The 21,412-nt window shown below is 37.7% G+C and overlaps 1 protein-coding gene across 4 annotated transcripts in view; it reads left to right on the top strand.

Annotated features, from left to right (window-relative positions):
• Positions 1-21,412, top strand: part of RB1CC1 (RB1 inducible coiled-coil 1) — a 92,745-nt gene that overhangs the window by 47,707 nt on the left and 23,626 nt on the right. For all 4 annotated transcript variants that reach the window (XM_062188499.1, XM_062188502.1, XM_062188500.1 and 1 more), the window contains exons 9-15: positions 5,199-5,383; positions 5,609-5,795; positions 5,879-5,960; positions 6,224-6,285; positions 7,559-7,662; positions 8,402-8,528; positions 8,619-10,516. In XM_062188499.1, coding sequence (XP_062044483.1) covers positions 5,199-5,383; positions 5,609-5,795; positions 5,879-5,960; positions 6,224-6,285; positions 7,559-7,662; positions 8,402-8,528; positions 8,619-10,516 — 2,645 coding nt within the window. The remainder of the gene's footprint in view (positions 1-5,198; positions 5,384-5,608; positions 5,796-5,878; positions 5,961-6,223; positions 6,286-7,558; positions 7,663-8,401; positions 8,529-8,618; positions 10,517-21,412) is intronic.

Below are 21,412 nucleotides of genomic sequence, written 5' to 3' on the forward strand. Positions count from 1 at the left end.
TAAAGGCATGTTCCTAGTGGTTGGAGTGGTTAAAGTGAACTCAAGCATTGTATAAATGAAACCTGAAAGATAAGTTATGAAACTACTAATTGCTACTAACTGCAGGGGAAAAAATAAGCTTAAAAATATATTTTCACCTTAGTTGAAAGACAAGGGTTGGGGGTGAGGTGTGATCAAGAGGAAAAGAGAGAAAACAAAGAGAAGTCTTCCATCTGCTGGGCTAGGCTGAAGCTGGGAGTCTAGAGTCCAATCCTTGTTTCCCAGGTGAGTTGCAAGAACAGGAACCCAAGTTCTTGAGTCGTCATTGTACATAGAGGGGGAGCTGTGTCTGTGGCAGGCACTCCAGTATGGGATGTGGGTATCCCATTTGGTGTCTTAACTATGAAGCCAAATGCTTGCCCCTCTACTCTTCTTTAGAGTATGATAAAAGCAGTTATGGTATTAAATGTTGGAATGCTTTTGCTCTCTCAAAAAAGATAAAAATGACAAGTGAAATCAGAAGACACAAGGGAAATATGAAACCTTAAAGGATTTACTAGTTGTTACTTTTTATGTTTAATTTTATTCTTCCAAGGGCTATACTGTCAAAACAGATTTATAATCAAAAGAATGTGATGGAATTACAAAGAGTTCTGTGCTTGCACATTTTCCTTTAAGCTAGTGCCTTTAATTTGTGACATCTTCTAGGCATTATGGCAAAATAACCCATAGCTAAACAGTTGAATTTCATAATCAGATTCTGACACATGTTCTTGGTTAACTTTCTGCTAATATTTTACCTCTAAATACATATACTTTTTCATCAAACATCCATCTTTGATGTAGTCACGGCTGATATGTTAGAAGTTGTTCAGTGTTATTTCAGTAACAAATTCAGTTGTTTGAAAATCTCTGTAAAATCACTTTGATTTTCTGGAAACCCTCAGTTTATTTTCAAATTTTTCTGTTGCCTCACTTGCTTTTCCTTTTCAGTGATTCTAGTGTTAAATTTTTCAACACATCCTTTCAGTTTACAAATTTACTGTATTTTCCATTCTTTTGTCTGTCTATGCCTTAATGAAGGTATTTGACTTGTCTCACCATTCTGCTTTTTTTTTTAAAGGTTTATTTATTTATTTGAAAGGCAGAGTTCAGAGAGAGAGAAAGAGATCTTCCATCTGCTGGTTCATTCCTCAGTGTCCACAATCACTAGAGCTTGTTGGTTATGAAGCCATTAGCCAGCAGCTTCTGGGTATCCCACGTGGGTGCAGGGGCTCAAGAACTTCAGCCATCTTCTGCTGCTTTCCCAGTCACATTAGCAGGAAGCTGGATTGGAAGTGGAGCAGCTGGCTTTCAAACTAGCACCTGTATGGGATGCCAGTATTGCAGGCAGTGGCTTCACCTGCTACGCCACAACACTGGCAACTTGTCTCATCATTTTTTTTTTTTTTTTTTTTTTTTTTTAATACTTGTTTTGGAGCAGGTGTTTGGCCTAGTGCTTGCTTGCTTGCTTCCTTCCTTCCTTCCTTCCTTCCTCCCTTTCTCTCTTCCTTTCTTTCTCACTCTTCCTCCCTCCCTCCCTTCCTTTCTTCCTAAGATTTATTTATTTGAAAGACAGAGTTACAGAGAGGGGTAGAGAGGTCTTCCATCCGTTGGTTTACTCCCCAGATGGTCGCAATGGCCGGAGGGAGCCAGGAGCCAGGATCTTCCTCCAGGTTTCCCATGTTGGGTGCAGAGGTCCAAGGACTTGGGCCATCCTGCACTGCTTTCCCAGGCCATCGCAGAGAGCTGGATCTGGAAGAGAAGCAGCTGGGACTAGAACCAGCAAGCACATGGGATGCCGGCGTTTCAGGCACTTCAGGCCAGGGCGTTAACCTGCTGTGCCACAGTGCCGGCCCCTTGTCTCATCATTCTGATTCATTTTTCACCATTGACTAGTCGTAATTAACTGTGTTTTGATTTGTTCAGCTCTACAATTCCCTTGTACATCATTTGTTTATACAATTTCAGATTTTTGACCAAACTATTTGACCTTATTGATCCTCTCTTTGAACAAATAATGCTCTTACTAATTTAAAAGTCTCTTGTCTGTTAACTTCATTATCCTTACCTATGGGTCTGTTTATATTTTCTGGTGTTTGTTACCAGCTTTAACTCATGTAGTCTTTCCTTTTTCATATGACTGACTGTGTTTGATAGGAGAAACTAAAGAACTATTATGAAGCCAAAGATAATTTCCTCCAAGAGAAAGTTTGTTTTGGGATGTGCTAGGAACAGTTAATTATCTTAAATCACTTTAATCCAGTTTTAGAGATTTATATTAATTGAAGTTGGTAGTTCTAGTTTTTGCCATGAGCCATGATCAGTCTACTTGTCATTTATGCTGCTTTTTTTTTTTTTTTTGACAGGCAGAGTGGACAGTGAGAGAGAGAGAGACAGAGAGAAAGGTCTTCCTTTGCCGTTGGTTCACTCTCCAATGGCCGCCGCGGCCGGCGCACTGCGGCCAGGGCATCACACTGATTCGAAGCCAGGAGCCAGGTGCTTCTCCTGGTCTCCCATGCGGGTGCAGGGCCCAAGCACTTGGGCCATCCTCCACTGCACTCCCGGGCCATAGCAGAGAGCTGGCCTGGAAGAGGGGCAACTGGGACAGAATCCGGCGCCCCGACCGGGACTAGAACCCGGTGTGCTGGCGCCGTAAGGCGGAGGATTAGCCTAGTGAGCCGCGGCGCCGGCCCATAATGTAGCTTTTAAAGATCCAAATGTGATGTATGTTCCATTGTCCTTTCCCTTGACTGACTGGCTATGTTCCCCATGCACCTCCCCCTCTCCTGCTTCATCTGGAAATCAGGACTATTAAGTATTTATTCTTTGCTTTGCTAGCTTCCTGCCTTACCTCTCAGTTTGTTTTACTTCCCTCCATTCCCTTTGATCTTCCCATTTCCTTTCACTTTTTCCTTAGAGAGAAAGAGATTGGTTTTCCATCTGCTGGTTCATTCCCCGAATGACTGCTGGTGCTGGGTCAAGCTGAAGTTCGGTAGGAGACAGGAACTCTCTCCTGATCTCCCATGTGGGTGGGCAGGAGCCAAAGCACTTGCACCATCTTCAGCTGTTTATCTAGGTACATTGATAGAGAACAGATGTCTATCATAGCTGTTTAGAAACTACTTGGGATGTCCACATCCATATTGGAGTGCCTGGTCCCAACTCCTCTGCTTCTCATCAACTTTAGTTCCAGTATGCTCCCTGGGAGACAGCATTAATTTCTTATGGTACTTGGGACTCTGTCACACATTGGGAAGACCTGAATTGAGTTGCCTGCTCCTGGTTTCAGTCTGGCGTAGGCCTCACTATTGGAGACATTTGGGAAGTGAACCAGTGTATGGGTGATCTCTGTCTCTTCTACCCTTGAAATAAAATAAAAATAAAAAACTCATGGAACATCCCTCCCACTTTTTTCATGAAAATTACAACATTGATTTTTTTGTGATCATAGAGCATCATGTTTAAATGTCTTTCTCTTCTAATTTATTTGCATTTTTTGTTAATGTTTGAAACTATAGTATCCCATGAAAGTTAACTTCTGGATTACATTATCAAAATTGGAAATATTTTTTATTTATATTTAAAGATTTCTCTTTTTATTTGAAAGGCAGGGTGACAGAGGTAAAGGGAAATACATATATAGAAAGAGATTTTTCAGTTTTGCTGGTTGTAACATCTTAGGCTAGTCCGGTTCAAAGCCAGGAATCCAGAACTCCATCCTGGCCTCCCGTGTAAGAGACTGAGATTTAGTAACGATTTAGTAAGTTAATTCGAGTTGACCAAATGATATTGAATACCCTTATAAAAGTAAATGAGTAGGCCAGTGCCTCGGCTCACTAGGCTAATCCTCTACCTGCGGTGCCGGCACTCTGGGTTCTAGTCCCAGTTGGGGTGCTGGATTCTGTCCCTGTTGCTCCTCTTCCAGTCCAGCTCTCTCTGTGGCCCGGGAGGGCAGTGGAGGATGGCCCAAGTGCTTGGGCCCTGCACCCGCATGGGAGACCGGGAGGAGGCACCTGGCTCCTGGCTTCGGACTGGCGCAGCACACCTGCCATGGTGGCCATTTGGGGCGTGAACCAACAGAAGGAAGACTTCTCTCTCTCTCTCTCTCTCTCTCTCTCTCACACTGTGAATAAAAAAAAAAAGTAAATGAGTGAACAATAGAAGATTAGAAAATTATTCCCACCAATAATAAGGTATAGTCAGGGGGTTGCCTAATGATGAAGCTACATGCTGAGAAATACGTCATTAAGTAATTACATTGTCTTATGAACATTATAGAGTACAGTTACACAAGCCCAGATCTTAACAGACTAAACCACTCAGTTGGCCTCTTGAGGCAATCAAGATGTGAATAAAAACAAGATTTGTGATGCTAGTATAACAGCATGCTGTTTTGTAATTAACTTTTTTTGTAATGAGTAGGAGGAGTACAAGCTAAAATAACCATTGAAACTGTAATATATTAAATATATACATCAGTAACATGGTCCTTTATTATCTTGATCAACTGTTATGAACAGTGCCTAATTTTATGTACTGTATTTTCTGTATTACTTGCTGCATTGTAGGTTTGTTTATACCAGATCCACCAAAAAGTTTTGAGTGCTGTGTTGTACTGTGATGTTAGGAATGCTATGGCATCAGAAGCCAATGGATGTTTTTCAGTTCTGTTTTAATCATAGTGGACCACCATCATATGTACATATGTATCTTTATGGGTATATGACTGTATACTATAAAATTCAGTCATGTAACGATAAGAGGGTAGCTTGGGAAAATATAGTCTTAAAGTAATTGCAGATGGTAATTAGCTATCTGTAAATACTTCAAAGGTGGTTATTTTTCAGTGATCATATTTTATTTATGCTCTAACTGATCTGTGGTTTACTAGGAGTAGATGCATAGGCTCTTGTTCTAATTCAGCTATTAAGTCTGTTCGTGGGTAAGCTTTTTCATCTTCTTGGTCCTCATTTTCCCTAGTTGGAAAAAGGAAAGAAAGTTAGATAACCATAGTTTCAGGATCTGTACCTTATTCAGAAAAAACAAAACAAAACAAAACAGGATCTTAAAATCTTGTTTGAAATTGAATAGTTCTGTATAACATAAGGACTTAGGTAAACATTCATGTTGTTTTTGGGGAGATAAAATTAATGTTTTTAAAATATCTTTTGTCAAAGGGATTTTTAGCTAATCAGATGAGAGCAGAAAACTTGAAGGATGCATCTGTATTACCTGATTTGTGCCTGAGTCATGCAAATCAGTTGATGATTATGTTGCAAAATCATAGAAAACTGTTGGATATTAAACAGAAGTGTACCACTGCCAAACAAGAACTAGCTAATAATCTACATGTTAGACTGAAGTAAGTAGTTCAATTATATTTGAGTTGGATATATTGGGTTGATGTTTTATTTCTCTCAAGTGATGGGACAATTTTCTCTTCCTAGTATATTGAAATATTTGATGATTAATTTCGGGATTGTACTGTTTTTTATGTAGCCTGTTTGTCTTGGTAGTTTCTTAACTTTACTAGTAAGGAATTATTTTACCAATTGTGGATTTTGAAATATTGAATTTCATTCTCCAGGTGGTGTTGTTTTGTAATGCTTCATGCTGATCAAGATGGAGAGAAATTACAAGCCTTGCTCCGCCTTGTAATAGAGCTGTTAGAGAGAGTTAAAATTGTTGAAGCTCTCAGTACAGTTCCTCAGATGTACTGCTTAGCTGTTGTTGAGGTTGTAAGGAGAAAAATGTTCATAAAACACTACAGGGAGGTATGCAAGTTGAATTCTATTTTAATTTCTACATTTACTTTGTGATTCAGTATAGGTTATAATCATATATTTTCCTCTCCTAGTGGGCTGGTGCTTTAGTCAAAGATGGAAAACAATTATATGAAGCTGAAAAGTCAAAAAGGGAATCCTTTGGGAAATTATTTAGTAAGTGTTCTTCTGTAATAGCTTTCTTTTTAATGGAAGCAGATGTTTTTATTTCATAGACATGAATTATTTAAATCATTATATTCTGACCATTAATTATCATTGAAATTTAGAGAAACATTGCTTTTAAAACTTAGGGAATTAAATCTGCTAAATTTTCAATGTAAAGTATTATAAAAGTTTAGTCTACATTTTGAAAAAAAGAATTTTTTTTGCATTAAACAGAGTGCTAAAGTGATTGTATTGTTGATTTCTTTATACAGGGAAATCTTTTTTAAGAAATCGTCTGTTTAGGGGATTGGACTCCTGGCCACCTTCTTTTTGTGTATGTATTTATTTCCTAATCATGACTAAATTTAGTATGTTTCAAAATCTTTTTTCCAGAAGTAGACATATTAGAAACTAAGAATTGTTGTATTTTAAAACTTTTAAGATATAATTATTGATCAAGTCTTCATAACATATAAAGATACCTTATACTACACTTTTAAGATTGATTGGTTCTTTTGTTCTTTTTTATGTTTTATTCCTCCCTTTTCTTTTACCAGCCCATCGTCTCCTCCCTGCCTCTGTTTTACATCTGCCTCTTCTCCCTTTTATACTTCCCCACTCCTTTTCACGTCTTGAGAAATTAGCATAGGATAACTCATGAAATTTTCATTGAAACTAAATCATGAAAAATAAATGTGTCATATGTCTAAACTATTATTTGAGCTCTTAATTTCATTACAAGAGAAAAAATATTTCCATGATCAATGAAGTCTGAGAGATTCTGGGTCTACCCTCTGCCTTCTAACGTACTACTTAGCTTTTCAACATGTTTCTATATTGAAAGATTTCCCATGACTTCAAATGTCTGTATTTTCTAAAATATATTAATGGATGATGCAATAGGAATTGACTCCTAAACTCTCTTTTACTCCAGAATCCTTTTTTATAAAGGACATCTTGACATCTCTTAATATGTTGAGGTAATATCTAAAACAAAGTTATTTTACAGTGTGAAATTCTTTTTATTGTTATGAAAAAAGAGAGGATTGGGCTTACTAAGTTAGTATTTGAAAAAAAACTGAAATTTATCTGGATTCTGTATTTAGGAAAAAAATAATCAAAATGTCAAGGTAAAGGCAAGGAAAGAAATTATACACAGGAGAAAATATATTTTTTCCATATTATAGCAACAAGACATGGTAACTGGTAATAGGAATAGATTCACATCTAGAGAAATCTTCATGATCATGCTGTTAATTAAGGAAGAATTTCTGAATAGTCTGTGCACTAATGAAACAAATGCTTTCACTTAGTTGATGGGAATGCTAGAGTTACTATAAAGTGAAGCTAAAAACAGAATTGGGGAGGAAGCACATGAATTTATTTCCAAGTCTATTAATATGTGAGAAAATATGTTGTATACTAGGTCTTCACTGAACATTACTTCGTTTTTACTTTACTCTTTGTTTTTGTTTTCGTAAGTGTGACTATCCATTTGAATCATTTTTAACTCATTTGGTGTATTGTACTTGATTGGAGTAAGAAACTACATTTGTTGTTTATGTTTTTGGAAAAAAAAAAAAAAAAAACTTTGTTTTTTGGTGTAGACTCAAAAACCTCGAAAGTTTGACTGTGAACTTCCAGATATTTCATTAAAAGATTTACAGTTCCTGCAATCATTTTGTCCTTCGGAAGTTCAGCCTTTGCTCAGGTAAGTGTCATTAGAGTTTTTAATTTCAGTCATAACCTTATTATCCTGTAGCTAAGGAGAGCAGCACCAGTATTCTTCAGAAATACCAGGATAAAGAAATGTTCTATGATGGACTTATTCTTTTGATTGCTTTAGGAAATTACTGGGGAATGTAAAAAGGTTTACCTCTCATTTGTGTGTTTTTCTGGTCGTTTCACTGACTTTCCTTACTCCTGAGATTTCTACCTTGTTGCTTTCCTAATTTCCATGATCTAAGGTTCTTAAAATATTCCTAGTATTGATTAAATTGAAATGACAATGCTGTACTCATTTTTAACATTGAAATACTTGGCTGTACTTATCCAGTTTTTCATTGAGAAATCTGGGATGGCTCTTGTAGCATACTGGGTGAAACTGCTGGTTGGATTCCCGGTATCTCATGTTAGAGTGCCAATTTGAGACCAGCTATTCTGCTTCCAATCTAGTTTCCTGTTAATACACACCTTGGGGGAGGCATCAGAAGAAGGCTCAAGTCCTTGGGTCTCTGCTACTCATGTGGTAGACACTGATGAAATTAACAGCTTCTGGCTCCATTGTGGCCCAGCCCTGAGTATTGTAGGCATTTTGGGTAATGAACCAGCAATTGGTTGATATCTCTATGTCTCCCCTTTTTCTTTGCCTGTCAAGTAATTGGAAAATGTGTAAGTAAACACAAACAAAGGAGAGACCAGAATTGTAATTTGTTTGCATTGTGTTTCAGGGTTCCCTTACTTTGTGACTTTGAACCTCTACACCAGCATGTACTTGCTCTACATAATTTGGTAAAGGCAGCACAAAGTTTGGATGAAATGTCACAGACCATTACAGACCTGCTCAATGAACAAAAGGCAAATGAAATTCTTTCAGATGCTTCTCTTTATTAGTGTGAAATATTTGCATTATTGCTGCTCTTATAACCGTTTCTCTCTGTCTTCTAGGCATCTGTAAGTCAGGCCTCCCCACAGTCGGCTTCTTCACCAAGGATAGAAAGTGCAACAGGAATGACAACTACTACCTCACCAAGAAGTCCTCCCCCACTCACTGTTCAAGATCCCTTATGTCCCACAGTATGTCCATTAGAAGAATTATCTCCAGATAGCATTGATGCACATACATTTGATTTTGAAACGATCCCCCATCCAAACATAGAACAAACTATTCACCAAGTTTCTTTAGACTTGGATTCATTAGCAGAAAGTCCTGAATCAGATTTTATGTCTGCTGTGAATGAGTTTGTAATAGAAGAAAATTTATCATCTCCTAATCCTATAAGTGATCCACAAAGTCCAGAAATGATGGTGGAATCACTTTATTCATCCGTTATCAATGCAATTGACAGTAGACGTATGCAGGATACGAATACATGTAAAGAGAATTTTGGAGATCATGCTTCTTTAAACATCCAGTTAGAAAAATGTAAAGTTGTTGCCCAGGACTCTCATTTCAGTATTCAAACCATCAAGGAAGACCTTTGTCACTTTAGAACATTTGTACAAAAAGAACAGTGTGACTTCTCCAATTCTTTAAAATGTACAGCAGTGGAAATAAGAAATATTATTGAAAAAGTAAAATGTTCCCTAGAAATAACACTAAAAGAGAAACATCAGAAAGAACTACAATCCTTAAAAAATGAATATGAAAGTAAACTTGAGGCACTAATAAAGGAAAGTGAAGAAAATGAAAACAAAATTAAAAAATTGAAAGGAGACTTAGCATGTCTTGAGGAGGTTTTACAAAATAAAGATAATGAATTTGCTTTAGTTAAAAATGAAAAAGAAGCTGTTATCTGCTTGCAGAATGAAAAAGATCAGAAGTTGTTAGAGATGGAAAATTTAATGCACACTCAAAATTGTGAAATTAGAGAACTGAAGCACTCAAGAGAACTAATGTTAGAAGACTTAAAGAAGCTCCACGTTGAAAACGATGAGAAGATACAGTCATTGAGGGAAGAACTTCAGTCCTTAGAGCAAAGTCATTTAAAGGAGTTAGAGGATACACTGCACATTAGGCACACACAGGCATTTGAGAAAGTTATGGAAGACCACAAAATTTCTTTGGAGAAATTGAAAAAGGAAAACCAACAACAAATTGATCAGCTACAAGCATCTCATGCTACAGTGATCCAGGAGAAAGAGCAACAGCTCCAAGAATTAAAACTCAAGGTTTCTGACTTGTCAGACATGAGATGTAAGTTAGAGGTTGAACTTGCATTGAAGGAAGCAGAAACTGATGAAATAAAAATTTTGTTGGAAGAAAGCAGAACTCAGCAGAAAGAGACCTTGAAATCTCTCCTTGAAAAAGAAACAGAAAATTTGAGAACAGAAATTAGTAAATTAAACCAAAAGATTCAGGATAATAATGAAAATTATCAGGTGGGCCTAGAAGAGCTAAGAACTTTAATGGCAGTTGAAAAAGATCAATGCATTTCAGAGTTGATTAGTAGACATGAAGAAGAATCTAATGTGCTTAAAGCTGAATTAAGCAAAGTAACATCTTTGCATCACCAAGCATTTGAGATGGAACAAAACCTAAAAGAACAAATAGTTGAACTGCAGAATAAATTGGACTCAGAATTGAGTGCTCTTGAAAAACAGAAAGATGAAAAAATTAGTCAACAAGAAGATAAATATGAAATTATTATACACCGCCTTGTGAAAGACAAAGAGACATTGGTTGTGCACCATGAACAAGACAGAGAACAGTTAATTCAGAAGCTTAATTGTGAAAAAGATGAAGCTATTCAGACTGCCCTAAAAGAATTTAAATTGGAAAGAGAAGTTGTTGAAAAAGAGTTATTAGAAAAAATTAAGCATCTTGAAAATCAAATAGCAAAAAGGTAAGAATTAAGTTTAGTGTAATTATACAATTAAAATATTGTTGGTTCAAATGTGCCTGTGTGTAATCATAGTATTTTGATTTGTTCCTTTACTTTAGGTAAATGTAGCAATTTGAATATTTTCATGAAGCAAAAACTTTTTTTAAATGGTCACTCTTTCTTGCAAACATTATAAGAACAGGAAAACAGATAACTTTTAAAAAATTAATCTCTATAGTTTATGGATTTTTCCAAGAAATGTTTTGAAGATTTGAAATCTTTTATGGTGCCTGATTTTTCCTTTCCTAATTCATAATTTATATTTAAGTTTCTAAATCCTTCACTTGAAAATTTCTTATTTTTGTTCTCTTTAACTTTACTGTGTATGTATTAAAGACTACAAAAGATTGCTCTGAGCAATGTTGAACAAAGGCTAAGTCATAGTTTGAGAATATGTAGAATGCTCATCATTGTTATTTTATTGATATTACTGCTTATTTTACCCGTGGTTTGAAAGATAATGTTTTAAATTCCAGATCTGATATTGTAGTTTGGGATTACTTTTTGTTCTTTTTGCCTTTATTATTGTTACTATCTGATGTTCCTACCTTCTGGTCACAGATGATGATGTTTAGTATGTCTGAGTTTTAAAAAGTTTTGATGGGGATTTGTGGACAAATAAACACTTTGAAGAGTATAATATATTAGTTAGTTCTATCATTAATTCTCCAAATGAATGTTTCTGTGGTTTTTTTTAACCTGTTCTTTTGTATTACTACTTTTAAACAGTCTCTCTGGCTATATTGGTATAGTTAAATCTTCCATTTGGGTTGGAAATAGCTGTTTTTTTATTTGGAGGTGACTAGGAGGTTTAATGGCGGCTTGTTCTTGCATGAAAGTTTAAAGATCTGAGGAAGTGAAGATCCAGTAAGTTACTGCTAAAGACCAAGAAAATTTGTTATGGAGATCCAAAGCTGGACACTAAAAGTGGTATAAAAAAATTACATTCAAGAACTACTGGAATAGGGGGAAGATAACTCTGTAGAACTGGACTCAGTTCAGTACATAGCATGAACAAGTTGAGATTTATAGCCAAGGACCAGCATAGAGATCAATGGAGGGAAAATAAGAGAAGACATTAGAGAAGGGGGATTTTGGCTAAATTCACCTAACATAATTCGTGGTTGAATGCAGGCCAGGTTGGTTGGATATTCAGGTTGAAGGATGAGGAGTTTGATGCAAAGGGTGATATCCATCTGTTGTAAATTTTTCTGTTAACTGACTTAGCAAGGTTATTGCTACAGCTGAGCACTGCAGATCAGAGAAGACCAAATGCCAAAGTCAAATCCAAGAGGGCTGTGAAGAACTTGACTGAAGTTTAGTTGGAGGGTTTTTATCAAACTCTTAAGTGAAATATCAGGAAACTGAAGCATCCACCGAAGCTGATGATTCATGATTGTTCAAGAATCTCTTCAAAGCATCAGTGTTCTGCATTACAGAAGAGTAGTTACATCTTCCTTGGCAGAATAAGCCTGAGCTTTTTGCAAACCTGGGCTTTCATTGGCATAATGTATATGGGTTGCTGGGAAATGCAGAATATCTGCATTGCATTATGGATGATATATAAAAAGGGTGAGAGAAATTCTGAATGGACAACAGAGAGGCTAGCACCCTATACTCTCTGCATCAGACATCTTTCTCTTTTGCCCATATTGCACTCTCAAATAAAGACACTTAAATATCATATTTCTGTCTGACATAATGCAACTTAAATCCCTCTTATCACCTCAGGTATTCTCAACCTGTCTTCAAAAGGTAAGTCTAAAACTTAGGCCACTCTAGCGTTCCAAGAGTGAAGTTTTGATACCCAGTCCCTCTTTTGCTCTGTTACAATCTCTTTGGTATTCTATGAGTTTAATGCTGAAATATAAGGTTTTCTACCTTTACCGTACTTTATTTTCCATACTAACACAATGGGAGAAAGGGATAAAGATGAAAAAATTGATTAGTAGCTATGTCGTCTTTACTAGTCTTTATTTCTCTTAGCAGCCTCAACATTGTAGTAAGTGTAGTTTCTGTTACCCTGTTTTTTTTTTTTTTAATACTTCAGCTGATTTTACTTTCTAGGCATGATTTAAATCTTGTTAATTTAGAGATTTCCAGGAATTATACTCCTGTAATACATTTATATAGTTTTTAGGTGACTTTTTTTTTTTTTTTTTTTTTTTTTTGACAGGCAGATGTAGACAGAGACAGAGGGAAAGGTCTTCCTATTCTGTTGGTCCCCCCCCCCCCCCCAATGGCCGCTACGGCTGGAGCTACACCGATCCGAAGCCAAGGTGCTTCCTCCTGGTCTCCCATGCGGGTGCAGGGCCCAAGCACTTGGGCCATCCTCCACTGCCTTCCCGGGCCACAGCAGAGAGCTGGACTGGAAGACGAATAGCCGGGACAGAATCTGGCGCCCCAACCGGGACTAGAACCCGAGTGAGCCATGGCACCGGCTTTAGTTGACTCTTTTCACTGCTGACCACACCAATGCCAATGTCCTCTCCAGAAGAAGCCCATGGGGTCAAGTATTGTTTCTCTTTGCCCCTATTGTATAGTAGCAACTTCTTTCCCACTGAAAATGAGGTTTAGTAATCCATACAACAGTCTCCTTCTTTGCCTGTTGGTCAAATGAGGAGTCTTAAGAGTCCAAATAATATTAGTATACTTCCAGTTTAGTGGTACCTTGTTAATTTTTTCTGGTAAAGGAATTTTGTTAGAGGGAAGGAAACATATTCTAAATCAGCATAGCCCCAAAATACAGAGGATGCAAAAATTTATTTTAATTCACTATGTTAATACAATACTGATTATTATTTTCATTTCTGTTTCTTTCCTTTAAAAAAAAAACTTCTGATTTATTTTAAAGTGTTACAGAGAACTGCCATCTACTGGTTTACTCCTCAAATGGCTGCAACAGTCAGGGTTGGGCCTGACCTATGCCAGGAGTCAGGAGCCTTTTTCAGGTCTTCATATGGATACAGGGTCCCAAGTACTTATTCCATCTTCTGCTGCTTTCCCTGGCATGTTAGCAGGGCACTGGATTGGAAGTGGAGTAGCCAGGACTTGAACCAGTACCCTAAAGGGATATGGTATTGCAGGCAGTGGCTTTACTCACTATGCCATAACACCAGCCCCCTCATTTCTGTTTCTCCAGTGTGTGTACCCTCCCTCATTTTTTAATTTTTTCTTTTTGAAAGGGAGAGATCTTCCATCCGATGGTTTGCTCCTCAAGTGACTGCAGCAGGGTTGGGGAAAGCTTAAGGCAGGGGCCAGGACTTCATCCTGGTCTACCATATAGTTGGCAGGGGCCCAAGCTCTTGGGCAGTCTAATGCTACTTTCCTGGGCATATTAGCAGGAAGCTGGATCAGAACTGGTGCAGCTTTGACTGGAACCAGCATTTCTATATGGGATGCTGATATCACATGCTAGAAGTTAGCTACAATGCTGGCTCCTAATCTGTGTATTCTCACTGTGAAAATTCAAGTCAAGCAGTGATCTGTGGTTTAGAGCACACAATACATTTGAACATTATCTTAATCCTGTAGAATGGTAGCCATCTGGTATTGTTAAGTCTTTGGTAGTTCTATCACAATTGCATCAGGCTAATTACTATAGAAATTGGCATATGTGGTAAGACAATAACTTTAATGGGCATCAGGTCGTGGCTGTACATTTTTTTTTTTCTTTTTCTTTTTTAGGCAGAGTACATAGAGAGAGACAGAGAGAAAGGTCTTCCTTTGCCGTTGGTTCACCCTCCAATGGCCACCGCAGCCGGCGCACCGCGCTGATCCGAAGCCAGGAGCCAGGTGCTTCTCCTGGTCTCCCATGGGGTGCAGGGCCCAAGCACTTGGGCCATCCTCCTCTGTACTCCCGGGCCACAACAGAGAGCTGGCCTGGAAGAGGGACAACCGGGACAGAATCCGGCGCCCCGACCGGGACTAGAACCCGGTGTGCCAGCACCACAAGGTGGAGGATTAGCCTAGTGAGCCGCGGCACTGCTCGATGGCTGTACATGTTTTACTGTAAATGGGTTCCTGTATTCAGTAGCAACTCTGAATCAGGTGTTATGTAGGTTCTATAAGTTTTGGCTGAAATCTTTTGGCATAGATGGTAAAAATCATATGGAGAATAAATGTTGTGAAGACATACTGCTGTTCATCATGGACATGGTCCAGTGAGTGTACTTGCTGCTACTAAGTGGCCTTTCTCCGTAGGGAACCGTTGTGCAAGGAGCTCAGTGTTTTATTGCTAGATATATGTAAAACCATGTTGCTGAACTTGTAGATAACCTCATGTCATTCCTTGCTGGACACATCTTTATCAGCCTATTGAACAGAGACTGATATGAATGGATAAAGAAGTTTCCTGACAGTGAAATTTTGAGCTTGCCTGTGTGGTTATTAACAAGTTCTTAGGAGTGGGACATAGTATCTTCAAAAGACTTCAGTCTCCTCACGTGTTGTGCCTATTTTAAGATATTCATCCATATTCTTCTTCCATAAATAACTTGTCACCAAATTTGAATTTAGTCCATTTCATATCCTTCACTGTCTAGCCCAGCCTGTTAGCTAATCTGCATGAGTCATGTTTCTGTATCGCTGTCCATTTCTCCTAGGTAACTTTGGGTTCACTGCTTGCAGTATTTCCAGTGCAGAGGTTTACCTTCACTGCTATTCTTCAGGTTTACTTCTCAGTGGGCCCATTAGTTTTCACTGTTCTGAAGAATATGAGCACATTGTACAGAATCAAAAGGATACCAGGCCTGCTATTTTTTTCCCATGATAGTGATGGAGAAAAGAAGCAATGTAAAAGGAACCGGAAATTCCTGTACTTTCCCTTTTTTGTTTAGGAATTGTTTGAACTTGGTTTCATTTTTTGCCATATTTGTCAAAGTGAGAGAGTGGTGATTTGCAAACTCATAGTTTGATTAATTAACTGAGAGCTATGTATTGAGAGACTATAGTGTCCTGGTCATTTGGGATCCTGTGGTCAGCTTCCAGTTTCTACAAGGGTGCAGTGTCAACCCATAAAACTATTTTGCAATGAGGAACTAATTAACTGCTCTGAAGGATCTTGATTGTGATTCTTTTATAGGGTTTGCCAAAGACTCCTTGTGGAATTCTTCTCTGCAGTAGACTTCTCAGTTACCTGCTAGGAAATGTGACCCAAACATAGAGCACCATGCATGATAGTATGGTCCTCATGCAAGAAAGCTTCTGCTCTAGGTTCTGCACAAATAGCCTTAGAAGTTTTTTGGTAAATGCCTCCAAATGCCAAATCCTAATGTGATATATGTTGCTGCCAAAATTCAGAGTTGATTCCCTCTTTAGATTAATAGGAATGAGGGGGTGAGAGTGGGGTAAGATACCAAATCTGCAGGCTCTTTCTTAGGTAGTAGGGGCCTTGTTGATTTGAACCAGCAAGGAGCTCATACTTGAAACAGTAGTTGAATTGCAGTTCTTATCTGATTGACTTCTATGATAACCCACTGCTAGTTTTGGAGAACATATTTAGGTTGAATAAAAATGTGATTAAGGTCTTTATGTCATATGAAGTGTTGTACAGTTCTAGAGATTTTATTTGACCTTTGCTGCTGTAATTTTCTTCATAGAGATACTTGTCAGTAGTTTATTCTGGTAGAGAGTCTGGATGTAAGGAAATACTTGCTTCTGCTGAGAGATTTGTTATGTACAAACTTTATCTCCTGAGTACAAGTAATCTCTGAGGCCACAGTAGCACTGGGATCACATTAGGCCAGGATCAAGTAGTTCCCTGGAAGTGTGGAAAATAGCTGGCCAACTCTTTGATGATGTAATTGATTGCTGATTCAGGTCTGGGAATTGGTTGAGGATTCGTATTTTCTTGATTGCATTACCTTTGAATACCAGATTTAGAGTGTTCGTACTCTAATGGGTTATCATAGTATTAGTATTTTTTGTAGGTTTACTATAAACCTTTAATCAGAACTTTCTATTACAGACCTCAGGACAACCATTGCTAAAGAGTTTTCTGTGTCATACCTCTGGTAGATGCTTTGACTCTTCCTCTAGTGGAGCCACATCATGTGGTTGATGATGACATTCCACTGACTGACCTCTGTCACACCAAAATCCTATCATTTACACTATGAATTATTAGTGGTTTGTTCTCCATCTAGTATCCATGCAAGGAACAAATCTTGAGCCTTTTAAGCTTGCATTTCTCATATTCTTGTTTTAAGTATTTTCTGGACCCTCTCCCTGTACATGCCTTTAGATGCTTTCCCCTAAACCAGTGTTTACTAAACTTGTTCTTTAAATGACTAGCAAATTTAGTATTTACAGGTAATGTTCTGTTTAAGTCACATTCTATATGAAGTACCTACCACCCTTTAAATATTTTTTTTAAAATGAGCAGTTCTGTAACTTTAGTCTCTTTCAAAAACAAAATTGTCTCCAAAGTGATTTTATTGATGCAGATTATATTTGTCATTATTTTCTGTACTAAACATGAAAACAAGTAGCTTAGAAAATTTTTCATCATTTAATCCTTTACATATTTGCATGAATGAGGTTTTTTTTCTTCTCTCTTTTTTTTTTTTTTTTTTTACTTTAATTTATTCATTTGAGATGCCAAGAGTGGGGTAAAGGTGAGTGGGGAGTCTTTTCGGATCACTCTCCAAATGTGTGAAATGTCCAGGTCTGCGCCAGGCTGAAGACAAGAGCCAAGACATCAGTCTAGGTCTCTGAAGTGAGTGGCAGGTACCCAATTAGTTGAGCCATCGTCTGCCTCCCAGGGTGCACTTAACCGGAAGCTAGAGTTAGAAGTGTAACTAGGTCTTCAATGTAGCCACTCCAATGCGGGACGTGGATATTCCCAAATTGTTGGCTTACCTACTAGGGCAAATGCTTGACTCAGATTATTTTATTTTTGAAAATATTTTATATATGTAAATTGTTTGAGCATTTGTCCTAATGGATTCTCCTGCATCCGCTGTGTTGCAATACATTTTGACCAGAATTTTCAAGAAAAGAACCTCCAGCCTTACACTCATGTAACTGGAAAAGGAGAGAAATATTTAAATAGTCATTTTATGTAACTGTAACTGTTCTTCTCTATTACTATATTAAAATTCAAATAATTTTCTCAATATTTTACTGGGGACTGGGAAGCTCTATCAGTGTATTATTTCATAATCTTTTTTAAGAAGCTAAATCTGTTTTTAAAGATTTATTTATTTATTTGAAAGGCAGAGTTACAGAGAGGAACAGAGAGGTCTTCCATCCACTGGTTCACTCCCCCAAATGGCCACAATAGCCCGAATAGAGCTGATTGAAAACCAGGAGCCTCTTCGGGGTCTCCCACGTTGGTGCAGGACCCAAGCACTTTGCCTTCTTCTGCTGCTTTCTGGCGCACATTAGCAGGGAGCTGGATCAAAATTGGAGTAGCCAGGACTTGAACTGGTATCGATATGGGATGCCAGTACTGTAGGCAGTGGCTTTACTTGCTGTACCATAGCACCAGCCCCTCTTAATCTTTACGTTATCATTTATTGGCTATCTCTGTTATAAACAATCTTTTATCCATGCTTTTTTGTGGCACCATGAATTGGTCATTCTGGGAATAAACTAGGCAAATAAACTAGGAAATACTTTATAATTAGGTGTAATTTTTTCACACAGAATATTAAAAAGTTGTGCTCAGTGATAAAGATATAATAATCTTAATTATTATTCAATTTTTTTTTTAGGTTTTAGTTTTTAAGTGCCAGCAGTTTTATCAGCAGTGCAAATGTCAGCAAGGTGAAAAAGATAACATCTCAGTGTTATGAAAATAGATTTTTGAGTCTCTTACCCTCTGAAAGTCATGACCCCATCAAGTGTCTGTGGAACATACTTGAGAATTACTGATTCAGAGTGGCAAACATTCAAGGCCAGAGAGCAAATGTTTTAGGCTTTGAGGGCCAGATAGTCTCTATTCAAATTATTCAACTGTATCATTGTAGCAAGATAGCAGCAAGGCAATGGAAGTGAATGCTTTGACTATTTCCCACTAGGGCTATTTATAAAACTAAATAATGGGCTCAGTTTGCCTATCATTCGTTCTTTATGGTATCCTTTCATTTATGTTGTCCATTTGGTTCTGGTTTCAAGCAGTCAACCTAGCAAAGTATTAATAGCCCACATGGAATCTTAAATCTGTGATCACTGCATCCATGTAAACAGTCATGGCCTGATGCAACATTAATTTTGTCCTTTCCATTGTATCCATTCTTGTACACATTTCCCATGTTAGTATCAAAATATACACTGAATGCTTTACAATTCTTACTTGGCTAGATTTTTAATCTCCTGGTTATCTGGGAATTCAAAGGTAACAATGGCCTGAAAGCTTTTAAACTGCATGTTGAGAAAGGGACTAGCTCATATGAAATGACACTAAGTACCTCAGACAAGGGAGAAGAGGATAATACTGCCAAGGAAGACTTGGCAGGATTTAAAGTGACAGCTGGGATGTGTCCTGGCTGTTGCTACTTTGTTTTTTGTTTGTTTATTTGTTTTTATCTATTTTCTTATTTGAAGAGTTAACAGCAAGAGAGGGAGAGACAGAGATCCTCCAGTCTGCTGGTTCACTCCCAAAATGGCCGCAGTGAACAGGACTGGGCCAGACAGAAGCTAGGATCTTCCTCCGTGTCTCTCATGAGTGCGGGGGACCAGGCACTCTGCTGCTTTCCCAGACACATTATCTGGGAGCTGTATTAGAAGTGGAGCAGCTGGGACTTGAGCTGCTGTCCACATGGGATGCTGGCGCTGCAGATGGTGACTTAACCCGCCGCAACACAGCACTGGCCCCAGCCTTGGCATCTTTACTCAGCTCATCTCAAAGAACTGTCCTACCATGGAGTGCCCTGGTCTGCCAGTGATTCGCCTTATACTGGCAGTGAGGTCACTGCTGCCTTGAGTCCCAATTAGATGAGAGAATCATTTCTAGATTCTCTGTCAGGAATTTACTCTGGAATCATTTTTTCTATCTCTGTGTAATGAGTTTAAAAAATGACCACTTTTCCAAGATAATGGTATTTAATATCGAACCTTCATGAGGGTTGGGAACTCTGGGGGAATGAATGATAGGAATCAGTTTTAAAGTCCAGGAAATCTGCAAGCTGAATGTCAGCAGATCTTCAGGATGCTGCTAGAGTCATTGGAAGACTACAACAATTGTTCAGAGAAACCAAAGTTGGCAGATTACTAGAAAACCTCTTAGACTTCTCACGGTGTCCAAATATGTGGCTTCCAATATGTAGGGAGAACAGTAGATTCCTTCTTCAGAATTCCTCATATGTGGACATCTTTCATTGCAATGTTGAACACAGAACCTGATGTAAAGGGCACTCCATATGTGTACTCTTGGAGTGGAAACCTTGGAAAAAAACCAATGATAATATAAAGACACACAGTGAAACACAGGTATGCTTTCACTGCACGGTCCTGCATGTATTAGAAACAACTGTGAGGCTAACAGAAAAATGTGTAAGATAAAAAATAAAAGGCACATAATCCATTATAGATAGTGAACAGCAGGTAAGAAAATCTGGATCACAAGAATTGCAAATGGACAGTAAATAAATAGCTGTTAAATCTACCTGGAATTACAGAATTATCTTTTAAAAGTAGGAAATAATAGGTGAATAGTTTACACTATTTTTGACAATATGGGGAAAAAGCTTTCTCATATAACTGTACAACAAGATGAGTGCAGAATGTGTGTGTGGTTTACATGGGTCTGTGGACTCCATGATTAATCACCTTACATGGCATAAAGTAATAATGAAGATCTGGCTGAGTTTAGGTAGTAACATTTTAATTTTACAATTCTAACCTCATTGTTTAATCTCAAAGAGTTTAAAAAAAAAAGTTGTTTACTAGACCCAGATTTAATACAGTCAATTTTAAGTGAGTGTTCAAAGTTCATGACAGTTTATATCCCAGGTACTTCAAACAGTTTCATGGAAAGGTAAAAGTAAAAGAGATAGTGATTTTAGTGGGAAGATTTGAAATTGACACAAAGTTCATGGTAAATGTATTATGAAAAAACTGCATAGATTTCAAAAAAATTTGCACCATGATAAATTTTATTTCTTTGAGCTCTTTACAGTACTCTTGTATGCAAATAAAAGGGCACATGCATTTTTTTTTTTTTTTTGGCAGGAGGAGTTAACCAATTTTTAAGTTTCTTAAGTTTCTTTGGTAGTTTTATTAGATTAAATGTTTTTCTTCATGACGTCCTGCTCTCCCCAGGGCATCATAGCTTATTCCCCAAAGAAAACTAATCCCTATTGCTGGTGAAAAACAAAATATCTTTCGCTGTTGCGAGCTAGGTTTAATTTGCACTTTTGTCAAATACATTTCTGTTTCTAAGGTAATATAAAGTTATGTGACTGATAGTCACTTACAACCATTGTCTATTGAGAAAATTCCAACAGTGTAGCATAATGTGTACTTTCATCTGGATTAATACAACCACAAGAAATTCTGGCCCCCAGCACAGGATAATTATTGATTGTTCTTCATATCATAAGCTCTCCTTTCTTTGCTTTTACTGCTAAACATCTTTGACTTCACTGGTCATTGTATCATATAGCCTGTAGTAAGCATCCAGTGTGTTCATTCTAGGGTTGGGGCTGATAGTGTTTTCAAAGAGATGATGATGTGTATGCATAATTGTGTGCCTGGAACTATCCTTTGGTGCCTGTGTTATCTCAGCCCTGATATTGAGTACACCAGGCAATCCAAATATGTAAGACACCTAGAAATTAGAAATACTGGGCTCCTGTGTATAATATCCCGCCCATATGCACACACAATTTGAACCATACTGTTTTATTATTT

This window comes from Lepus europaeus, chromosome 4 (assembly GCF_033115175.1).
Source record: "Lepus europaeus isolate LE1 chromosome 4, mLepTim1.pri, whole genome shotgun sequence".
Classification (NCBI taxonomy): Eukaryota; Metazoa; Chordata; class Mammalia; order Lagomorpha; family Leporidae; genus Lepus; species Lepus europaeus.